General features: G+C 36.2%; 1 protein-coding gene across 1 annotated transcript in view; it reads left to right on the top strand.

Moving 5' to 3' along the window:
• LOC309672013 (sodium channel protein type 1 subunit alpha) overlaps nucleotides 1-21,260 on the top strand; it is a gene marked incomplete at both ends in the record, with an annotated part of 554,434 nt that overhangs the window by 492,532 nt on the left and 40,642 nt on the right. Inside the window, 12 exons of the mRNA XM_082483406.1 lie at nucleotides 1,338-1,604; nucleotides 5,206-5,342; nucleotides 6,219-6,299; nucleotides 7,827-7,955; nucleotides 8,646-8,737; nucleotides 9,668-9,940; nucleotides 10,247-10,310; nucleotides 11,196-11,337; nucleotides 11,490-11,696; nucleotides 14,470-14,769; nucleotides 18,616-18,963; nucleotides 20,784-20,916. Of these exons, the coding sequence (XP_082339532.1) occupies nucleotides 1,338-1,604; nucleotides 5,206-5,342; nucleotides 6,219-6,299; nucleotides 7,827-7,955; nucleotides 8,646-8,737; nucleotides 9,668-9,940; nucleotides 10,247-10,310; nucleotides 11,196-11,337; nucleotides 11,490-11,696; nucleotides 14,470-14,769; nucleotides 18,616-18,963; nucleotides 20,784-20,916 (2,173 nt within the window). Of the gene's footprint in view, nucleotides 1,605-5,205; nucleotides 5,343-6,218; nucleotides 6,300-7,826; nucleotides 7,956-8,645; nucleotides 8,738-9,667; nucleotides 9,941-10,246; nucleotides 10,311-11,195; nucleotides 11,338-11,489; nucleotides 11,697-14,469; nucleotides 14,770-18,615; nucleotides 18,964-20,783; nucleotides 20,917-21,260 lie in introns of the transcript that reaches the window.

Here is a 21,260-nt window from a genome sequence, read left to right as displayed (position 1 = left end):
GCAAGAAGCTTTAGGAGAAAGACTATTGAATGAATGCAAGTGAATACAATACTATGTCTCAAATCTAGATGTGGCAACTCCAGAATACAGGTCTTGCACATTCATGAGGTAACATAGGGAAGGCTACATGTCTTCATGTACAGAAAACACAATTAGGACTCATTTCAGGCACTGAAATTCACTCTTAAAAATTGGTTTTCATAATTAAAATTATTACCATGCTATGCCACAACCTTTTGCAAAGTAGTCATCAAATAAGACTATCATTTCTTACTTGGTGGCACTGCTCCTTAATCAGATCTGCCTTCCTTCTTCCATTCCTTCCCTCTAGCCATTCAAACCTCTCCACGGTGCTGTGCAGTGCATCAGTTTAAGCAACTGGTCCTACTGCAGAAGGACTTGGAAGAAAGAGAAGAACATTACTTTCAGCTGATGCACTGCAGGGCTTCAAAAAGAGATGTATTATACAGTGGAGATTTTGGTACAGAGAGCAGGAAAAAGCAACCGGGACAACATCAGCCAGCACTGGCGCCAGAGAGGAACCAGAGTCTTAAATTTCAAACTAGTTTTAGTCTGAAATACTATTATGACACTTGCCTTGCAAAAAATCAGGAGCAGCATTCTTTTCCCACTTGCTCTTGATTATACATCCTGTATCCTTTTAGGTAAAAGGCTTGTGGCTTTGATTCACAGCTCACTGACAGTCAATAAATGCAACCTAACCTGCTTTGGTACCTAACATTAACCTTCAGCACAGTAAACTGTCAGTAAGAAGAATTATGCTTGTTCCTCCCATAATTCAGTTGCTGTCATTTAAATAGCATTAATCATGCAAAAACTCCTTTTTCATTTAATGAAAATATTCGCTTTTATAAAGTTGGGTTACTGATACTTGAAAAAATATGGGAAGATAAAAAGTATTAACTAGTAAAAAAAAGGTTTACAATTTTCAAGAGTACTTCATAGAATATGCATTTATACTTGCTGTTAAAAAGAGATATACTGTTAAAACACTTCTATCAGTACTTTCTAACTGGGAAAGTCTAATGACATAGCAAAGCAGTGTTTGTGGGCAGAAGCAGTGTCTTTTTCCACACCAGCAGGGAAAAGCTGAAAAATAATTTATAAAATATCTAAATAAAGTCTGAGCAGTTGCTTTTAACTTTTATTCCGTTTTGAAACATGCTGCTTCTATTTCAGGCCTGAAAAGCATTTCTGAGCAAATGCTGGGGTGTTTTTCTGTTGGTACAATCTAGTTTTCCTAAATTATCTAATTTTCTTTTATAGGTCATTCTTATGCAAGAGGCTAAAAGTACTTAAATTTGCAGGATGAAAACATGGCACAGGCACTGCTGGTACCACCAGGACCTGAAAGTTTCCGCTATTTTACTAGAGATTCTCTCGCAGCTATTGAAAAGCGTTCTGCAGAAGAAAAAGCTAAAAAGCCCAAGCAAGAACATACAGATGATGATGACGAAAATGGTCCAAAACCAAACAGTGACTTGGAGGCAGGAAAGACACTGCCATTTATTTACGGTGACATACCTCCAGGAATGGTGTCTGAACCTTTGGAAGACCTGGACCCATATTATATCAATAAAAAAGTGAGTGAATAATCTTTTGCACAAAATAGAATATGATCTTCTACACTAGAAAAGTATAATCACAAAATATGATGGTTAGAGCCATCAAGCCAGTAAATACACAGAAACATCCTTTCATCTAACAGAACTGATGTACGCTCTTCTATATTGTGACTCCTTCAACTTCCTTGAGTTACTTCTTATATACCTCAGTGTAAGGAAGATATAGCTTCCTTGAGCTTGCCTGAACTTGAGAACATGACTGAATTTTCCTGATTTCAATGTAGCAGTAAGACCTGATATGACAAACAAGGTTTTCCAAGCATGATTTTGCAGTGGAGATGGCTGTAGGTAATGAGGTGGCATCTATCCAAGTTAGTGAAATAAGGGACTACAACCACATTCTTTGCTTCTGTTATAGCTATATAACATGTGTAAAAATATGTCTATATATGTATGCATAAATTATCTCTCTCTCTATATATATTTAGGATATAAAGACTCTGTGTAAATCTTGGGTCATAAACCTACCACAATGAAAACTGTTGCTTGAGGTGCTTGGGATTGCTATGACAGTTCTCTGCTGCACAGCTGTCAATTAGAAGTCCGTGGCAGCCACCACAGAAGAGCTATGTTTTGAGGAAGGAATTGAAAAAAGACAGTTTTGTTGTTCTGAAGACTAATTGAGATTTTTCACACAGAAAGAGCAGAGCGAAGGGTTCTGTGTTGTGAGAGAAAAGTAATGTGCCTGAGTGACATGTGCAAGGCTATAACACAACTGGACCATTAACAGCATAGCTGTGCTCCACAAAGAATTTAAACTCCTAAAAGTGGTGTCCTCCCCCTTCTGATTTGTACAGTCATACAAAGTCCTCATTTTCACATGATCCGCAAGCCGGGAACTTGGAGATAGAAAGGCCAGTGCAGACAGATGCATTCAAGTAAAAACTTTGCCCTTTGACCTTTTTAAAAGTCAGGCTCCACAGTAGAGTACGTGGGCTTTGGTCTTGTAGCAATGATACGTAGAATCTAGAAACAGACTAACATTATATGACTTGAGAGAAAGACAAGGAACAAAGAAGTATATCTCCGTAGCTGGGATTAGTTGTAGCCTGCATTAAATTCCTCCAGGATCTGAAATTGTCCAGCCTGGGAGTAGTTAAAAATACCTTATGTCCTGCACAGATTAGTAAAAGGTACAGCTGATGGTAGGAGCAGGTTCTGCTCTGTATCTCCTTATTTCTGCACCCTCCTTTAGCAGCATCAAGATGTTCTCCCAGTTCCTGATAGACCTGCAAAGTGTTGTGGGTAAGGAGAGTGAAGGAAGATGAAGCTGCGGATAATAACCGTAAATTCAAAAATGCAGAAGGCGTTTTATGGACAAGTGCTTGGATTGTCTTTCCTTGTCTCTCTGAAACAGAGAAGGAAACAGACACAGTTGCTCTGATGGCGGCTTGAGGCATTCCAGGCTGCCATCCAGATAAGAAACTTGATGTTGAGTAACTATAAAAAAACCAAAGACATAAAATATCTTAAATTGTAAAGAAAGTTATTTTGTTTGTTAGGAAAAAATCATGCCAATTTGATTTTGTGGCTAAATTTGTGGTTCACAAAACTGTTTTAAAAATTATGGCTTTAGTGACAGGAACAGAAAGTAAAGCAGAATCCATATGTACTTGCATAAGCTAACAGTTGCCAAAGTTAAATAAACAGTGCAGTAGATAATACAAATATTAACTTTATTTAGGAAATTTAAAGAAATGAAAGCTCAGAGAGGGGGTGTTGCCAAGGATTATTTTTATTATGTGGTTTTGGTTATATCAACAGTTCCATGAAGATCCTTTCTTACAATACAATTGTGTGCGCTAAGCCCTTTTCTTGACTAGCTGCAAAACAATTCGTAAAGTTGCATAAATAAGTTCAGGACTAAAGTTTTCTAAACAAGTCTCCTAAAAATGAAGTATCGGAAACCCTGAGAAGTACTGAAGTACACTTTCTAACCTCCAATGATTGGAAAAAATAGTCAGATTTTTTGGAACAAAAGTGTAAAACTAAGGCTACTGATGGACTTATTACTCTATGAGAGTAATTAGTAAACAGCAGAATCTTTTGCAACAGGTAACATCTGTATTTAGGTTATGTACCAGCCTAATGTGCTCAACAGAAAACAAATGGACATCTTAAATGATGAATTAGTCATCCCTCCTCTAGTATGTAGCAGAAACTACTCTTAATCATCAACTTGTCAATGCAGAGAAAATCATCTGTGAATTGGAGTCTGTCTTCAGGCTCAGCTGCAGCAGTGACCTTGGGACAGGCAACATCTTTCTACCATTTCTAGCTGGGCGGAGGAGTGTAGGGCAGAGAGAAATGCCAACGAGCGTAAGCCCATTCTCTGTCATCCTCAATGCTACGCTTGACGTTATTCTGTGAACAGGCACCGGCAACGCTCCTTTACCTGTCTTCTTTCCCCCTGTAGAGAGGTGTGCTTTCTCTCCCAGAGTCGGCAGATGAGGCCGTAAAGGCCACAGAGAGGGCAGCATTTTTCTGATCACAGCCCAGTTTTTACAGAGAATGGAAATCAACCTGGAGAACAGTGATACTATATAGCTCTGCTGAGAGCTTAACAAAGACTCTATTATGGTAACACAAAGCAGAGCCATTACCATTGACAAAGAGCAAAAGGAATGAAGAACAGTCATGTCCTGAAGAAATTTCAAACAGCACCAAAGATGCAAGTAAACCTCACACACAAATACACTTCGAATAAAAATGAAAACACTTAGGCGATGACCGCCAACAGGATCAGAATGACAGGGAACACGAACCATAGGTCAAAATTTAAAAGATAGTAACTACCTAAATTAGGTGCTCACATATAGGGAAAATAAGAGCATATTGTTAAAATTGAAAACAGCATTTAAAAAAAAAAATAAAAAAATTGTTGTTATAAGATGCAAATTCTGGTGTACGTTTGTTTTAGACTGCTCAGAATGATGTCAGCTGGCAATTTATTAATCCCTGTTATTTTTTCACAGATACATTTTTAGAAGATGCATATAATTTATATGGGTAGTATTTAAAAATCTAAAATGAAAGCAAAATTATTTTAAAATTATGGTTAATTCTTTAGTGACAGGTGTTTGTCCTTGTCACCATATATATGTGTATATAATTCTGTCAAGTATTTGTTCCAAATACAAACTGGTGTTTAGAATTGCCCTTTTGCTGTTTTGGTTTCGTTAGTGTTTGCTCACAAGGTAGAATGCATTCAATTAATTTGAAATGCTGACTTTAATCGAAGACTTTGTTAGAAATACAATTGAAAATATTTTAGTGATGAAATGCTGCATTTTGCTGTTATTGATAAACTGGCATTGGTGATGATAATTCCCACCAATTTTAATAATATCAGTCCACATTCTGGGAAATTTAGAAAAGTGAAGAATTCGCCATGGAGGGCTTAATATGCTGTATTCATAGAAATCAGTTATTTTCCTACCACAGGCAGGCAGTAGAATAGAACTTGAACCTCCCAGACAGAGAATGGAATCCTTTAGAAGGAGGTAAAGACATTTATGTAGTCAACACTATATTTTAATTTTGTATTTCTTTTTTGCAGACTTTCATAGTATTGAATAAGGGGAAGGCAATTTTCCGATTCAGTGCCACATCTGCCTTGTACATTTTAACTCCTTTTAATCCCATCAGAAAAATTGCTATCAAGATTTTGGTACATTCATATCCTTTTTTCTTAATGTTGGTTTAAAGGTTGCCATTTAAAACTAATCTAATTACTGAAATAATACTTTTCATACGGATATACAAATTATGTCTGTGTCGGTGTCCTACGCTAACTAAACATACGCTGATCACACTTAAAAAGCAGGAATATTACATGTGAATTGCAGTGTGATCTTCATTCCTACCGAGAGACTTCTCTACTGAACCACCTAAGGCTGTCAGAGTTTAAATATCAGGCTTTATATACAAAAGGAGACCTGATCCCATCCTAAGCCCTGCAGCTAAGGCCAAATTAGTAACAAACCATTGCACTTGAACATATCTAAGGTCACACTTTTGCCATGACCAGTAGTACTATTCATGAACTAGACTCACTTAGCAAGGACAAAAGAGCATGAGGAAAGAGCTGCTTTTTCAGGCATGCTTTTTCAGCATTGGGGTAGGTGTCCTATAAAAGATCCAGGTCAGCATAAAGGGGAGTATTTTCCAATATACTTCAGTCATGTCCAAAGAACGGCTTGGGCATAAACAACCGACCTCTGCCTAAAGATCTTTTAGAGTGATCCCCCTGGCTTCAATGAGTAATGACGTTTGGGTACTCATTGCATATTTTTACAGACTTAAGGATGTGTTTAAGTTTCATTTAAATCCTAAACCTGCCATAATTATAGAATTAATGCATTTTTTACAGTAAGTGCACCACAACGTGCCAGATGGCATACCATTTAAAATAGATAAAATCATGTGCAAAGCTTTATTTTCAAATTTTATTTAGAATGTCACATTATTTGTATGTATTTTTATACACTTAATATTTTTAATGATTCCAGTGTTATAAAACTGTCATATTTCTTAGACTTACATGCCTTGACTATAATCTACATTATTCAGCATGCTTATCATGTGCACTATTTTGACCAACTGTGTATTTATGACCATGAGTAACCCTCCAGACTGGACAAAGAATGTAGAGTAAGTTAAACATTTTTACTTCTTTATTTTTATGTCTTTGTCTTTGTGTGACTCCAAACAAGAAGGATTTATGGAAAGCTGCATGCCACGATGGGCTTTTCCAGAGTCGTGAAGAATCAGATTCCATTAGATCATCATCTTTCTGCTTTCCTCCTAAATAATTTGACTGGTTTAAGAGTAATGCCTTGCTCTTTAAAATTATGTTTGAGGAATGTCTGAACTTCTACTGTGAAGTACAAACACGAGCTCTTGTGCGTGGGTGTTCTGAGCTGTAAAGTGGAAAAGCAGCTCCAGAACTTCAAATGTGCATGTAAAATTGTTGCATGTCATTGGTGAAGCCAGCCATATATTGCTTGAGTATCCATGATCTTAGCACAGTAGGACATTTGTGGTGGCTCACTGATGTGAACTCACAAGTGCCAGCCATAGCAAGCACACCCAACACCCAAACCACAAGAAAATCAAACCACTGAGGAAAGGGTGTTACCTGTGAAGGAGTAACAAAGAGCTGACAGAAGTAAAGAAACCACAAAATATCTCTGTTTCCTTTCTTGTTCATGGTTGTGCATGCATGTTTTTTTCTCTAACAAAATACAGATACACATTTTCCTTTGAAATATTATGTTTTTTCTTTGAAATACTACTACTCATCAAAAACCTGGCTGTAACCACTTGCAGTTTCTTTCATTCCCTCCTGTTCTCCAATAGCCATTATTGATTTCTATTTATTTATTTCACTGCATGAAAGAATCTTACTCTGAATGCTCTGTTTAGAAACTGCAGTAGTATTCACCCTTTCCCAGTATGCTCAACAGTGACTATGGCTTGTTAGGGGAGCTGAGAGTCCGAAAGGAGAGCAGTAGGGTCCATAGGTAGACTTCCTTTACTCTGGAGGTCCTCCTGGACCCACACAGGTCTCAGAAAGTCCCTGCCTTAAGCTAGTTATAACTGACTCTTATGTGTTTTTAAATGAATGGTTGTTCCCACACCAGGTAAATTGGTAATCATGCTCCACATCTTCAAGAATGCTTTCTTATATTTAATTATTATTTATTAAATAAACTTGTATTAGAGGCATGACTATAGTTATTATCCAGAAGAGATTTTCACAAAGCTCTCCGATTTCGACATTAAAAAAAATCTTACTTTTTTGTAACACTTAGACATCTACCTCATTTGTGAATGCAAGCAGAGGCAGCCCTGTGAGTGCCACAGAATGTACATATAAATATCAAAGTCTGAAATGTATCAATATATACTAGAGTCTGAAATTATTTGCAAGCACAAAAACTGAGATGAAATCAGCCTTTTAGAAAATGAATAGTATATACGTGTTGGGTTCAAATTTCATCTACTGAACAACAATTTCATTCTTAGTGTTTGGGGCAAGTTAAATTCATGATTTCCTCCTTTCACTTCTAACTAGTTTTTATTTTCTTTTCTTGTAAGTCATCTTTGATATTGAATGTCACTGTCTGTAAGTGTAAGTATGCAAAAATCCATTATTCCTGCTTCGATGCTTTTCAGGTACACTTTCACTGGAATTTATACCTTTGAATCGCTTATCAAAATTCTTGCAAGGGGCTTCTGTTTAGAAGGTTTTACTTTTCTGCGAGACCCGTGGAACTGGCTTGACTTCAGTGTCATTTTAATGGCGTAAGTGGTTCAAGAACTTTTTTAAACTTTTAGGGCATGAAATTAGTGGCAAATATTATTGTAATAAATATATTGATTTTAAAGTATTTAATTTCTGCAACCTGTGAAGTTTAGACAATGTCTCACACATTTCAGTACTTAAAGTAAAATATGGCAGGAGCCAGCACGGAGTGTCAGCCGCTAGTGTAATTACTGCTGAGGGACACTAATTTCATGTCCTACATTTTTCTGCTCACCAGAATGGAAGCCATCCCTTTGACTTCATGTCACTGTCCTATTAGAGGCTATCTAGTTTCATTAGCTGTTCAAATACAAATCAGTGAGTTTCACTTCAATGAAATTTAGCAAAATTGATGAAAATAAAGAATTATAAAAGTGAGGTGTACTGGAGACAGGTAAATTTTGAAGTACGATTGCTAATATTGCCACAGAGGTTTTGAAGACCCACATAATTAGTATAAGCTCTGCCTCAATTCTGAATAACTGTGATTTAATCCTACAGGTATGTAACAGAATTTGTAAACCTAGGCAATGTTTCAGCTCTTCGAACTTTCAGAGTATTGAGAGCTTTGAAAACTATTTCTGTAATCCCAGGTAAGAAGTAGTTGGTGTAAGGTGTTAGGCCCCTCATAACTCCGATTGTTATTTGTGTGCTGTCATTGTGTTTGTGTGTGAACTCCCCTATTACAGATATGTGACAGAGTTTGTGGACCTGGGCAATGTCTCAGCGTTGAGAACATTCAGAGTTCTCCGAGCTTTGAAAACAATATCAGTCATTCCAGGTGAGAGCTAGGTTAAACACCGAGGCTGACTTTCATTCCATTGAAGTTGAATTCACTTCCTCTGAGCATAAGTCTTGCTGTTTGCTGCTCGTGTTGCCAAAAAAAAAAACCCCAAAAAGGCATGGATCGTAACCCTGGATTATGATTCTTTGCCTTTCCAGCATTAGCTTCTTTTATTTGGCAAAATCAGCCTTTGAGTTTAACAGATTCTTGCATGAAACATAAAATATGAGGCCTATGGGTTATTTTGCTTTGTTTTTTCTGCATTTTATTATAACAAGCTGTCTCTTTTACATTAAATGAGCTTTAGTGCTATGGCTTTCTTGATTTTGAATTTTTTCCTTTATTTTACTACTTAAAATTGACATTAGTCTTAAAGACAACCAAGTATCAACAAAAAAGCTACCAAAAATGAGATAAATATTGCACAGGAAAATTTATCAAATGCAAATGATGGTTTTTTCCCTCAGAATTACTTGCGATTATAACTCATACTATCTTCATACTGTTGTGAAGTCATATTTGATATTTTTTTCTCTCAAAATGACTTGCCATTCTATCTCATTCTATCTTCATATTGTTATGAAGTCATATTTAATATTAACTGGAAACTGAATCATTGGCAGAATATTAAATGCAGAGAAAAAATGAAGAAATACAATCAAATCTATATTAGGAAAGCATGATTGATAAAATTTCCTGCTTGAGAATAACATTATATATTCAGTTCATTGGAATATATGTACATTGCATATTCATAAAAAATAATCTTTTTCTTTCATTCATCTTCACAATCTCCAAGGCTGCTCATGAAGCTTTACTTTTTGAGAAACAAAAAATAATTTATTTTAAGTGTCTGCATGACATCTAAATTATATGGGAAGGGCAAAGATACTCTCTGATAAATCTGTGGATCTCTTCTCTTTGCAGGCCTAAAGACTATTGTAGGAGCCCTAATCCAGTCTGTGAAGAAGCTCTCGGACGTTATGATCCTGACTGTGTTTTGTCTGAGTGTATTTGCACTAATAGGGCTGCAGCTGTTCATGGGCAACTTGAGGAATAAATGCCTGCAGTGGCCTCCAGACAATTCGACTTTTGAAATAAATGTTATTTCCTACTTTAATAGCACAATGGATGAAAATGGTACATTTGTTAATATGACAGTGAGCACATTTAACTGGAAGGATTACATTGAGGATGAAAGTAAGAATGACTGATATAACTGTTTGAAATATATTTGTGGCTATAGCATGCAACTATCTGTGATCAAGCAAAGAATATTGAACGGTTTATATTTCTGCCTTATGTAGAACTGTTTACAGTCACTGACTGACAGAGATCAAATACATACAATAAACAAGTACAATAACCAGAAGGGTTCCTAAACAAATTACAAAGTGATCAGCAGCTAGCCACTTTGATTTTCTTACAATTTGTTTTTATTCTACTTTGTAGTACTTTCAGGTGCATTTGATTTATTCACATATATTTCTAATGCTTTCTACACAGCTCATTTTTACATTTTGGAAGGACAAAGAGATGCCCTACTTTGTGGTAATAGCTCTGATGCAGGGTAAGACCTTTTCAAAAATCCTCAGTTACGTTCTGTAGAAAAAGCAATAACACGAAACCTATCTGTAGTAGTTGCAACTCCATATTTCGCAGTGTTACAGAACTTAAAGAGTTTTGCTGCTAAACAATGATTTCTTACGTAAGTCAAAATCTTTTACTCTGGCTAAACAAAATACTCATTAACAGCTTTTCTTCCTGCTTGATTGGAAAATTATGTTGGTGTTAATGATAAAAACTGAACTCTTGTAACGTCTATTTTGGGGATGTACTGATTGAAGTAAGGTGAAAGCAAAGGTTAGAACTGAGAAAGAGAATACGTAAAATATTAAGAAAGCACAGTAGTGATTTCATAGTTCAAGGTTGAAATCTTTTTTTCCAAGCCTAACTCTTTTTCATTGCTGGCAAATTCTGCCATACACATGTGCCCAGTTATGAGCCTAGAATTGTTAGCTGAACTCCGATACCTAACTGGCAACAGTGAAGAAGCTTATTTAAAAAAAAAACCACCTCAGTATTATGTGAGAGATCCCTAACAGTACAATTGGATTTAGCTAATAATATTGTTTAATCTGTCTGTAACCTTAACAACATTTTAGCAATGATTTCTGTCAGGAAATTATTGATTTGGAATAAAGATTCTATTTGCAATATGTGACTGAGGAGATTTTAAATATTTAGGTCATTTCAACCAGTGAACGGATGGAAAGGGTATCTTTCATTGACACTTTTATTAGTTTGTTTCTCAGGACTTTTTCTGAATGAATTAAATTGTAATTCATGGATCTCCCGTGGAAAAAATAATGCATATTGTTCCAAAAGGTAACAAATATATTCTAGAAGGAAATAAAAGTTATAACTAAGTACTTCCTGTTTGGGTTTCACATAGGCAGTGTCCAGAGGGATATATATGTGTGAAAGCTGGTAGAAACCCCAACTATGGTTACACAAGTTTTGACACCTTCAGTTGGGCTTTTTTGTCACTCTTTCGGCTAATGACTCAGGACTTCTGGGAGAACCTGTATCAGCTGGTAAGAAATTTTTATGACATAAAATGTAAACTCTAGGTGACATACAAAATTATATAAATAGGCTTATTTGTACATAAACTGAAAGCATAATGCTGTTGCAGTAACAAAGATAAGTGGTGGAATAATATATAGATATGCTTTCTACTCCCTAGACACTACGTGCTGCTGGGAAGACATACATGATATTTTTTGTTCTGGTGATTTTTCTGGGCTCTTTCTACCTGATCAACTTGATCTTGGCTGTGGTCGCCATGGCCTATGAAGAACAGAATCAAGCAACCATGGAAGAAGCAGAGCAGAAAGAGGCGGAATTTCAACAGATGCTGGAACAACTGAAGAAGCAACAAGAAGAAGCTCAGGTAATGACGGAAATTGTACTTTGTGAACAGCCTTATTCTTTAGGCAAAGATAATAATCTTTAATGAACTAGAATATGTATAAATTGTGCAATGAATTACAAAAAGAAAAAAAGTCTTGTTTACCACACAAGTTACAAAAGTGGAAATAGGCAAAGAAAATCAGGAACTAACCGATTAGCAAAAAAGGAAGCTAATGGTACAGAAAAAAATGCTACTAAGTTCACCAAAAGACCATAGAAGTAAAATATTTGTGATAAGAGTGTCCTAGAAACCTGAATTTAAGTAGTCATAGTTCATGATACTTTTACGTTACAGGTCTTATGAACAGCATGAAAAAAGTCTAGTGACGTCAGTTCTGGTTTACTGTCTGGGTGAGAATTACCAGGCTTGTACTTAGTAGTTCTTTCCCAGTACTCAGAAAATAGAGAGAAGGATTGTAATCAGTGCTCTTTTAGGTTTCTATCCAAAAATATATTTAAGCATATCCCTAATTCAAGAACACTGAAGTCAATCAGAAGTTTATATATCCTTAGAACAGACGAGCAAGATTTATAACAAAGGTATTACTTCAGAATTCTGTTCAAGTAATCTTTTTTTTCTTTGTTCTTATCTGAAAGTAAAATATATGCAGGTATTCAGCTCTGTAAGTCAGAAGTCTCTGTAATTTCTGTAGTGATTTTCCATTGCTTTTCATCTGGCATATAGTAATTTTCAACAGGACAATATTTATGAAATGCTAGCAAATTAGAATCTTCTATGAGACTATGGTTTTGGTAGTATTTTACAGCTACTTTCACTAAGAATGATTCTATAAAGTGCTAATAGAAAGTCAAACTCTCCATCTTTTTCTTGAATAGAAAGCTTTATGCTTGACTTGTGTATCTATTATCACTTCCAAATCACTACGGAAAATGCAGAATCCTGCAGAAAATGCAAAATTCAAATTTAAAAAAAAAGTTAAATATCAGCAAAGGGTACTTTTTTTTTTGAAAAATCTGATATTTTCATCCATGAAAGGGACTAAATCACATCATATCAAAAGATATCAGGAGGCTTATTTAGATGTTTGCGTGTTTGAGAGTGGGGACAGAGATAAAGCTGATCCAGAGTTAGGAAGAACAAGAAAACCATGTGAAACAGAGACTGCATGGAAGGTTGGATAAAGGCCCTGGAATGTAGTTACTTTTTTAAATGAATGACCACGGAATTCATTGTAAAAAAAAAGCAGTATGACAGTCAAGATCCCTTTTGTATGTGAAAATATTTGCAGAAAGTATGTCTTACAAGGTGGATCACTGAGCTGCTGAATTGGTTGCTGAGATGGAAACAAGTGCCGGACCCATCTCTTCACTCCCTCTACACTGAACCTATTCATCCACAAGCCAAAGTCATCACAGTGGTCTTTGGATTGCTTCACTTATTTCATCTTCAGTGTTAGTATTATGAAGTAGATGGGTGGTGACATCTGCTGCCTTTGTCTCTGTTAGAGCATTTGAAAGACGATATTCTGAAACCAGTATAAAAAAATTTTGAGTATCACTTTTTTTAATTGATAAACACTTCAGAATCCTTTTAATACTGTATTTAGCAGAAAAAATCTGTATCAAGTCAACATATATGGCATGGGTTGTATATTGTGGCAGAGAAAGCCATTAATTCATAGCATGAGCTTTCAAACTATCCTTTCCTGCTGTAGAGATGTCTCATCATTCCTGAAATTCTGTGCATTGAATATAATAAGTTTTGCCAGATAATTACCAGTCATCTTTGTTATATAACCTTGGTCTCTTGCCATTTCTCACACCACCCTTTTTCGTAAGCTCACAGCAGCCTATCATCTTCCCAAACATACTTCCCCCTGCAGAATCTCATAGCAATCTCCCAGACAGTTCTTTCTGGGAAGAGTACTGGACACACTTTCACTTCTTCCTTTATTTGATGACTAAATGAACTGGTTTCCCTAATGAACCAAATCAGGTAGGCTGACCACTGTAGTTGAAGATACGGCTCCTGAGTTTTGGGATGCCTCTTTGTTCCAGTAAATAATCTAATCCCTTTCCATCGGAGAAGAAACCTAAACTTTTTCTTCTCTCTGGCTGCAGCAGCAACAGGCAATAACTGTACCTTTCTCTGTCTATAAGAAAAACCTAGAGTGCTGTTACAGTGGGAAATGTGGGACAGGAAACATGAAGAGGGATGGAGGGCTTGAAGACTTGTCTAGAGCGTGTGCCTGTTGCCAGTGAAGGTAGAAGGAAAGTGAGGGGAGTGTCCTTGCTGTGAAGACAGCGAGGATAGGCTGGACTCAACTACTTGCAGGCTGCTAGTTGGATTATGATACATTAACTCTTATGGTGGATGTTAGGGATTAATTTTCTCTTTAAGGACACAGAAGGAATCAGCTGATTTAGAGGACGATGTGGGGCTTTTCCCAAGAGAAAATGGGGAAGCAGGTCTGAGATATACGAAAAAGCCCCATTTTTTTACTTTTCTGACTACTATAATTTTAGACCACTGTCTTGTGCAGCAAGTCTTTAAGGAATAGTGATGCTATTGATCTGCTGAAGTTGACGCTTCAAGTAGCTCATGCTACTAAACAATGAGGAGCTATACAACTCCATAGTTTATCTTCTGTTCAATTTGTTTCTGGGTATGTGCATACTCAAGGGTGTACAACCAGCAGTATTAGTACAGTGATAATAAAACCAGTTGATAAAAGCCTACAAAATTATTCATTTTTGGCCTACTAAGAATACCTTGCTTTGTAACCTGACAGGCAACAGCAGCGGTAGCAGCAGCATCAGTTGCATCAAGAGATTTCAGTGGTATAGGGGGATTAGGAGAACTCTTGGAAAGTTCTTCAGAAGCATCAAAGTTGAGCTCAAAGAGTGCTAAAGAAAGAAGAAACAGAAGGAAGAAAAGAAGACAAAAAGAAATGTCTGAAGCAGAGAACAAAGGAGATATCGATAAGTTCCCCAAGTCAGAGTCAGAAGACAGTATCAGAAGGAAAAGTTTCCGCTTCTCCACAGAAGGTAGTCAACTGACATATGAAAAAAAGTTCACATCTCCCCACCAGGTACAGCACTCTTTTTTTACTAAAGCATGTTCATCTACTCTAATTTGGTTTTGACTCACATTACAGCAGTTTTACATATTGGAAGTTATGTAAAAGATGAGTGAAGGAAAAAAACAGTGGTAGTACCATTAACAGTGTTAGTTTGATATGGTTTGACCCATTCTATTAGCAAAGGGATAAAAAGAACATACCAAGGATAATTGTAAACTTAATTAAAACATTTCTGAAAGTGTGTTTCTGAAGATGTATCTGGTCGATTGGAGAAAGAATCAAAGATTCTTTGATTAGTATTGATATATTTGCACTAATCAACCATAGGTTCTCTGTTCTGCATCCATTTCAAAACTATACAAATATGTGGGTTTTTAGCAGACCCCATCATCAAAATACCCTGAATAGGAAATTCCACACTACCATTAGTTTCTTTTGCTTTCCTTATTTAGCTTCTTTAAATGGTAGACAATAGGAAAAGTCACTCTAGTACTCCATAATAAAGACAAAATATTCAAAATATTCTTCAAAATGATCATGTTTGGTCTCAGCCAGCAGATGACATTTAGCTACCAATACTACCCATGTTTAACTACCAATGTTTATCCTATTTAATGTTCGTATCAAGGGTGATAGTTTCCAGACTGGTATAAAATACGAGATTCGGTGGCAGAAATACTTCACACTGAAATATATGCACTGAGGGGAGGAAAGCTTAATTTGAGGTAAAGCCTCAGTAATTAGTTAAGTACAAGGGTTGATGCCTGGTCTGAAAAAGATACATTTGCATTTCTGCAAGTAACATTTCTGAAGTAACATTTATTATAATTAAAAATGACCAGGCTGTTCTCTGGATAAGAAATAAAAAATAATAATAAAAAAAAAACAAGCATAAGAAAAACAAATTATTAAATCTATCTCAACTCCTCTGAGTAGTATTGTTAAAGTATATTTCCAGTCTAATAAAATTTACTATTAGTTTTGGGCCAAAGCTGCTCCAAAAAGTCTCTTATTAATTGGAATGAACTTTGAGTCAGGCTTATACAAAGGAGCTGCAGCCAGAGATCTCATCTCAGACTGCACAGTTCTGTCTCAGAGATATATATATATCTGTACCTCATAGATGAGGATGGTGAGTGACTTGAGCACACTAAAGAAGAATCACTGAAGTCTGAGCAGGAATTTCGGACTGCTAGTCCTGTGCTTTCGCTGCTTGATAATAGGCCTCTTCATTGTCTAGTCTAAATTCCCTGCTGCTCTTTTCTATACTTCTGGTGAAGAGACTGATTAAGGAATATATTATGTTTATATTAAATACATTTTTGGTTCATAGAAAAAAAACACTTAATATAGAAGCATGTATACTAAGGGGAGGAGGATTTGAGACAAAGAGATTCCATAGATAATCAACCTTCTGTAGCTTTATTAACATACAGTAAAGCATTGTTGCATGTATTTGTTCATACTCTGAAACTCCCAGAAAGCTTCCATCCTGGCAATTGTCATGAAGAACTGTGAAACTTTCACAGAAACTTAAGAAGCAAGGCATTTCAAATGACTTTTGATAGCATTAAAATTAATCGTGAATTCCTGTTGCAGAATAAATAATTAAAATCTATTAAAATCAAGTGAAAACAAATATTGTATATGCCTTAGATTTGAAAGAAAAGAAGGAAATGATGCAATAGACAGGAAACAGCTCATCTTGAGACATGATGAATTACACAGCAGGGAGGAAATAAGTGACCATCTGAAATAATTTTTTAATAATTAATATAAAATTTTAAAACACGAAGAGACGTGTATCAAGTAAATAATCTAAATGAGGATAATTTATTAATGAAAGACTGTCTTGGTAATTGTTTCTGGAGTTGTAAAAATGCTGTGGGGCATAGGTTACCTGCATATAGCTGAAATAAAACTGAGCCGCCGTAAGAGCGGAAGGATTACGGGCATAGAACTGGTAAAGGAAGAGCTGGTTTGCCTTCTTAGCCATGTGCTTAGCTCCCTGGTGAAACAGGGTGGCAGAGCATGAAACAATGAAGTAGAATGGTAAGGGGAGATGACCTGCCCAGTCGGCTCCTGTAGAGGTTTAGCCCTTTGACACAATATTCCATGTGCAAATGAATGATGCAGCCTGCAAGAAAAGCCAAGCTTTTCTTTCAGACTTTACTTTCTGGGAGCATGTAGGCACACACATATTTCTGCCTCTACATGTGTTAGAATTGCAGCCATTTGGGCTTGTATCTTTTGCTTCAATCCAGCAGGGACTTTCAGAGCAGGCATTACTCCTCCTAAATCCCTGAGGGGCCTGATCCATTTAGCTGTGCTCAGAGCATGATAACACACGCTTGGAAGATTGGACAACAAACAAAACATAGCAGCCATGGAAACGTTCTCTAAAAAAACAAGGGTAGCAGTGGTAGTCAGACGAAACCTAGCGAGCGTGTGATTTTTTGAAGGACCGTAGGTTGGCCAAATACATGTACAAAGAAATGTACAAAGGATGCAATAATTAGTTTACCACTTGGTCAGAATTCAGTGTCATTCTCTATAGCAGCAAGAGCTTTATTTTTTAGATAAAATTATCTTTCAGCATAAGCAAACCAGCATTTTTTCTCCAGCCAGGTTTACATAAATGGGTTAGCAAACCCATTTGGCTGATACTTTTCAAGTAACTCAGCTTGAGGCTGACAGCCAGCATAGAAAATTTCAGCCCAAATTATTAATATTTGGTATAGCTTTAAGAGCAGAAAAAATACATCTTATAATGGTAAACACCTGCCAGCCTTTATAACCAGTTCAGCACACACGTTATGTGTGTGTTTGTATAAATCTGAGTATGCATATACAGAGATACATATGTATTGATACATGTATATTTTCAGTGTTTCATTTTCACAGTATTAATATAGATTTATACATTATAGTGCAGTTGTCACTTTCACTTTAATTACCCTGGGATAAAAAACACTGCTATTACATGCATACTTTCCACCTGCAAAAGCAGTGAAAAATTGAGAATCATCTCAAACCAGGTTTTTGATGTACCAAGATGTGAAGATTTGTACAAATGCGGAATTGAAGAAAGCTTAATGCAATGTTTCTTTTTTTCCACAATTAGTACTCTTTTTATTTATTCATGAATGCTGTTAATAAAATATGTAGCAAGGGAGAAGAACATTCCATTAACCAGCTTCTACTGTAATTAAAAGATGAATTACCAACAACCACTGATTTATTTTTCTCGTTTGTAAGAGGATATCTTTAGGTAACTGCGTCCCTGGTGAATGCTTGCTTTGAGCTGCCTGATGGCCAAGTGGTACCTTCTGGTAGGTGTGCAGCCTGCTATAGCCCCCGGAGTGCTATGCCCGAGTGCTACTAGGCATGTTCACGCTGTACCTCCAGAGCTTCCCCAAGCTGTTGCCTTTGTCTTCTAGTTTCAGAGTACTGCATCTACTGTTCCCACGCTACTGAGCCTATTGTGAAGAGGGCAGATAAGTTCTTTACATCAACTGAGACTGAATTTAATACCAAACTTAAGACCACTTCTGCCTTTAGCAAATAGAATAGAAAACAATGATCGGTGATCGTTATCAGTTGTTATCCCTAGGAATCCAGGGGTGAAGAAGGGAAGAAAAGTAAGAGAGTCCTGCTACGTTACCTTAAAAAGAGTTTTTCCCCTCTACTTCAGGTCCCCTAATGAGCACATTCCCCTAATGGACACACCAATACTATTGAAGAAAAAAAGTGACTATGCTTCCTCCATCACTGGAAGTATTCTTTAAAAAGCCAAGAAATTAGAATGTCAGTTCTAATGCTGTTTTGGTTTGGTTTGTTTTAAATCTTTTGCAGTCTTTGCTAAGTATTCGTGGTTCCCTGTTCTCACCAAGGCGCAACAGCAAAACAAGCATTTTCAGTTTCAGAGGTCGAGCAAAGGATATAGGATCTGAAAATGACTTTGCTGATGATGAGCACAGCACTCTGGAAGACAATGAGAGCAGGAGAGATTCCCTGTTTGTTCCAAATCGACACGGAGAGCGGCGCAACAGTAATATTAGTCAGGCGAGTGTGTCATCTAGAATGGTACCAGCCCTTCCAGTAAATGGGAAGATGCACAGTACTGTGGATTGCAATGGAGTCGTTTCCTTGGTTGGAGGACCTTCAACTCTAACTTCACCTACTGGTCAGCTTATACCAGAGGTAATTATAAGTAAACGAGTAATTATTACAGTTTGGTTCAGGCACAGAATTTTTTCTTACTGCTCACCTCTGCGTGCCTTATTATTTCTTAGAGCTGTGAGAAATAACTTGCAATAGTTTCTAAATAACAGAACATAAGGGAAAAAAAGTCCTTAACCTCCTATGTCTGAGCCTCAGTAAAGTATTATGTTCTCGTTGCCTTCAGCAAGAGATCTGCACATAGAAAGAAAAAAAAAACATAAACTGAATTTCACAGTTTGTATAGAGTTTCACCTCATCAACAAAGGTAGACATCTGACGTATAACTAAGGATATAACTTGGAAATACGTACAGGCAAACACCTGCAAAATTAAGCAAAATGCAGTTACTACTGTCATGATGGTTAATAGAAATACCCCTTACTGAATTTATCTTGAAGCAATTTTTCTCATAACTTTCATGAGAAAAAGATGTACAATTCCTATGTACCTTTGCAATTACATTATATTTCAGTCTCAGTTTCAGACTTCTGTAAGCTAAGATGTTCTTTCAAACTTTAAAAAAGGCAAGCTTTTTTATACATAGTATTTTAATATGGATTCAGTATGGCATTTTGGTTGTAATAATAGCACTGTATTTAACCTGAAAAATATTTTCATTATAAATAAGTATTGAGATTTCATTACTACTCTTACACATTTCATTTTTTTTTTGTTTCTCTCCTTTCTTGATATAGACCTTCATACCAGAAATTCAATCAGATTGCCTCAGAGGTTATGCGCATATAGTTCTATTTCAGAAATACATTCACTTGAAAAAAAGATTTAGCTATTTAACTCAAGAGTCTTCTCTAAAGAAATAGTACTAGCAAATGCTCAAAAATGGTTTTTCATCTTCACACTAAGATAACCGTGAAATCCTGTATGAGTTCTGCAGGACTTTTTATTCTTTTTCTGGACGGGGACAGAATAATGAGTGGTTTCCATGAATCACAGAGTCAGTGGTAGAGCCGGAACCAAGATTTGGGAAATTCTTAATCCCACTTCTGTGTTTAGATCCCTAGGCCACACTCCAGAAGAAACAAAAAGCAACTGTAAGGACACCTACATGCTAAAGAGTGATAACACGTTAGACACATTTAAATCAGAGCCAGGTATTATTGCTTTGAAAAGATAATTAGAAGCCATATAAAACACAGAGAACTTGCATATTCACTGCAAGAATATATAACAAATTCTGTATGAGCATTGAGGTGGGTGAAAATTAGGTAGAAAAAATATTAAATAAGATGATAATTTTTGCCGTATAAATTTTTCCAACCATGCTTATCACATTAGGAATGCGGTACACAGTATTCAAGAGATAATTCATTCCAAGAATTATACTCATGTTTCTTGTATCAAAGTTACTTTCTTCAATAATAGTTCACTTCTTTCTGTACTCTCACTTTAATTTTTTAACATGACTAGCGGTTGGGAATTAAGGTGACAGGTTTCAACTTTGATCATTTTTTCTTGAAAGAATAATAATAATCACTAGCAAAAAGATACCTAGCAAAAACTTTGTTCACTCAGTCATTTAAATGAGAACCACCTTTGATCCCACATTGCCTTGGTATTCTATGTCCCAGTTGATTATTCCTAGCACCGTACAAAATTCCCACTGAGTTCCTCAATAAAGAACAAAGAAATTCCTACAGGAACAGAAAGCTTCAGTGTGTAAGAATAGTCTAGTATTTTGCACATAGCTGATTTTGATTATCACTACAATATTTACACAGTAAATATTGTTAGCTGGCTGTTGAAAAGGATGGTTTAATTCTTCAGTATTTCATTTACAGGGCACCACTACTGAAACAGAAATAAGAAAAAGAAGACTGAGTTCTTATCAAATTTCCATGGAAATGCTGGAAGATTCTGCTGCAAGACAAAGAGCAATGAGTATAGCCAGCATACTTACAAATACAATGGAAGGTATTTGATGCATTTTATCTGACAGGCAGTTCAGTGAATTTCTGCTAACTACATGTACAGAGCAATGATTTACATAATTTCCTTTGTAAACATAAAACTGGACGTGTGAAATCTCTGAACATCAGATACAAAAGGCTTCTGAGCATTTCTAAGATCGTTTACACATTCTGAATGCTTAGTAATTTATTTTTCATGACAACTTCCAAAATATTACTCTATTGAGTGGACAAACAGAGGCAAAATAATCATAGCTAGGGGATTGCCGGAGCCCCAAACACAGAATACAGGGATCTTCTTCCTATAAGACATCAACAGGAACAATCAATTAAGATACACAGGAATTG

This window comes from Vanellus vanellus, assembly GCF_965231255.1.
Source record: "Vanellus vanellus genome assembly, chromosome: 5".
Classification (NCBI taxonomy): domain Eukaryota; kingdom Metazoa; phylum Chordata; class Aves; order Charadriiformes; family Charadriidae; genus Vanellus; species Vanellus vanellus.
This window is presented reverse-complemented; position numbering and strand designations above follow the sequence as displayed.